Source organism: Amphimedon queenslandica, unplaced genomic scaffold, assembly GCF_000090795.2.
Source record: "Amphimedon queenslandica unplaced genomic scaffold, v1.1 AMPQUscaffold_12979, whole genome shotgun sequence".
NCBI classification, from domain to species: domain Eukaryota; kingdom Metazoa; phylum Porifera; class Demospongiae; order Haplosclerida; family Niphatidae; genus Amphimedon; species Amphimedon queenslandica.
In genome coordinates, this window is record NW_003546785.1 from 5256 (window position 1) to 7575 (window position 2320).

General features: G+C 41.0%; 1 protein-coding gene across 1 annotated transcript; it reads left to right on the plus strand.

Moving 5' to 3' along the window:
* Nucleotides 1-342: 342 nt before the first annotated feature.
* LOC109585954 (putative uncharacterized oxidoreductase YGL039W) lies at nucleotides 343-2213 on the plus strand. The gene has a single exon (XM_020002103.1). It carries the CDS (start codon nucleotides 359-361, stop codon nucleotides 2054-2056), a length of 1698 nt encoding a protein of 565 aa, XP_019857662.1. The 5' UTR covers nucleotides 343-358; the 3' UTR covers nucleotides 2057-2213.
* The last annotated feature ends 107 nt before the right edge of the window (nucleotides 2214-2320 follow it).

Consider the following 2320-nt stretch of genomic DNA (forward strand, 5'->3'; position numbering starts at 1 on the left):
ATGCCTATTACTTGTGGTTGTATGTACCAAATAATTGTTTGATGTTATTGAATGTGCCACATTATTTGAACTGTATAGTATAGACTCCTGCAGTCGCCAGTCGCCACTATTATTAATATTTTTAATGTTTATAGAAACACTGATCTACTGTAAATTTACTACTGTAAAGCATCATGTTGTTAATATCATAGTAATCTTAATTGCTGAACTGTTTGACTGATAATGAAATAGAACTGAACCTCAGTCCATTCATCTTCAGGGAATACTATCTGTTTACTGTAATGCATCTACTATCCATGAATGCATACAGTAACCACATTCTAAAAGATAATATCTAAACTCTGCCCTTAGTGGTTTTATGAAAATGGCTTCCAATGGGGAGCAAGATGAAGATGCGTCTCCTCCGGTTGCTCTAGTCACTGGTGCTTCTGGTTTCATTGCATCACACATAGTCCAACAACTCCTCAAAGCTGGTAATGTTCGTGTAAGAGGTACAGTCCGGTCTTTAAAGACAGAGGAGAAGGTCGTCCCGTTGCTAGGAATGGTCCCTGACGCTCGCTATCCTCTTGAGCTAGTTGAGGCTGAGCTCTTAGATGAAGAGTGTTGGATCGAGGCTCTGAGAGGAGTTACATACGTTTATCATGTTGCTTCGCCTGTTCTTATGTTTGAGAAGGAAGAAACGCTCGTCCGTCAGGCAGTCCAGGGAACTCTTAATGTCCTCAAGGCCTCAGTGGCTGCAGGGACTGTAAAGAGATTCGTATTCACTTCTTCTTTATCAGCTGTTGTTGTCAGTGATCACCTCAACGACCCCACGTACACATACACAGAGTCTGATTGGTCCGTTGAAGGAATGTGTGATGGCTATGAAAAGAGTAAGCTCCTTGCTGAAAGAGCTGCTCTCGACTTCATGTCAAAACTAGACGACGATAAAAAGTTTGAGCTCTCTGTTATTAATCCAGGTGCTGCTATGGGCCCGGTGTTAACCAACGTTTGTTCTTCGACAGCTATACTTATTGATCAGCTACTCTCAGGCAAGATGCCCGTATTGGCGGAAGTATCTTTTCCCATGATTGATGTAAGAGATGTTGCTGCTGCCCACATTCGTGCAATGGAATTAGATGGAGCAGCAGGTCAACGTTATGTAGTATCAGGGGAGCCATTGTGGATGAAAGACTTAGCTGACGTCATTCGAACAGAGTTTGAGCCTCAAGGCTATAGTATTGCATCTCGTGTATTGCCTAAAGGAATAGTGTGGGCAATGAAATTTGTGAGTGCAAAAATGAAATATTTGTATAGACAAATCGGCCTAACACTCAGAACTGACTGCAGTAAAGCGAAGAATGAGTTAGGAATCGATGTAACTGCACGTGATATCAATCAATGTATCATTGAGGGTTGCTATAGCTTGATTGAGAGAGGACTGGTTGATAGGAAACCAGGCTACAAAGGGGCTGCCTTATCAAGCTTGAATCAACCAATAGAGGAACCAGATAAAGTTACTAGTAAAGAAGAGAAGGAGAAAAGGGAGGAGGAGGAGGAGGAGAAAGGAAATGAAAGTAAAGAGGGTGAAAAAGGAGCAGTTGAGCTTACAGTTCCACAAGGACAAGAAAGCCAAAATGAAGGCACAACAGATAGAAAAGTGGTGGAAGCAGTTGTTAGTATTGAGGCAGATGCTAATACTAACGAAAGCTCTGGACAACAGCTGAACCAAATTAAAAGCGACGAAGACATAACAGAGCAACAGTCACCAGTCACAGCAGAAGAAACAAATGATGAAGTAGCTGCTGGTAAAAAACACCAAGAAGAGGAAGAAGGGGTGGGACAAGAGGAGGCTAACAAAGAAGACAATGAAGCGACGAACGATTTAGATATTGTCAAAGAAGAAATAGAAGCAAAAGGAGAAGTAACTGCTGATGAAAAACACAGTGAGGAGCAAGAGGAGACTAAGGAAGAGGGTAACGAACCAACAAACAATTTAGATATTGTCAAAGAAGACATAAATGAGGAAGCTGATGTTACTACCACAGAAGCTCAAAAGGAAGGAGAGGATGACTAAGACACTACTACTTTTGACCATTTTTGTACATGTGTATATTAATTTCTAAATGCACACACACACACACACACATATGTACACTCACATACTCTGATAGAGACTAAATCCAAGCTGTTATTCTTGCTGCTATCCGCTTTTCTAAAAATTTGGTAATTGTCATTGATTGTAAAACTATGAGTGGCCTATGCTAGCATTGCTGCAATATCTTAACCTTAAATCAACCAGGTACCATCAGGCGTGAGCTGTTTATAGTATAATTGTCAC

What these genes read in the sequence shown, in the direction of transcription:
- LOC109585954 (XM_020002103.1), top strand. Translation starts at nt 359, where the DNA reads ATGAAAATGGCTTCCAATGGGGAGCAAGATGAAGATGCGTCTCCTCCG.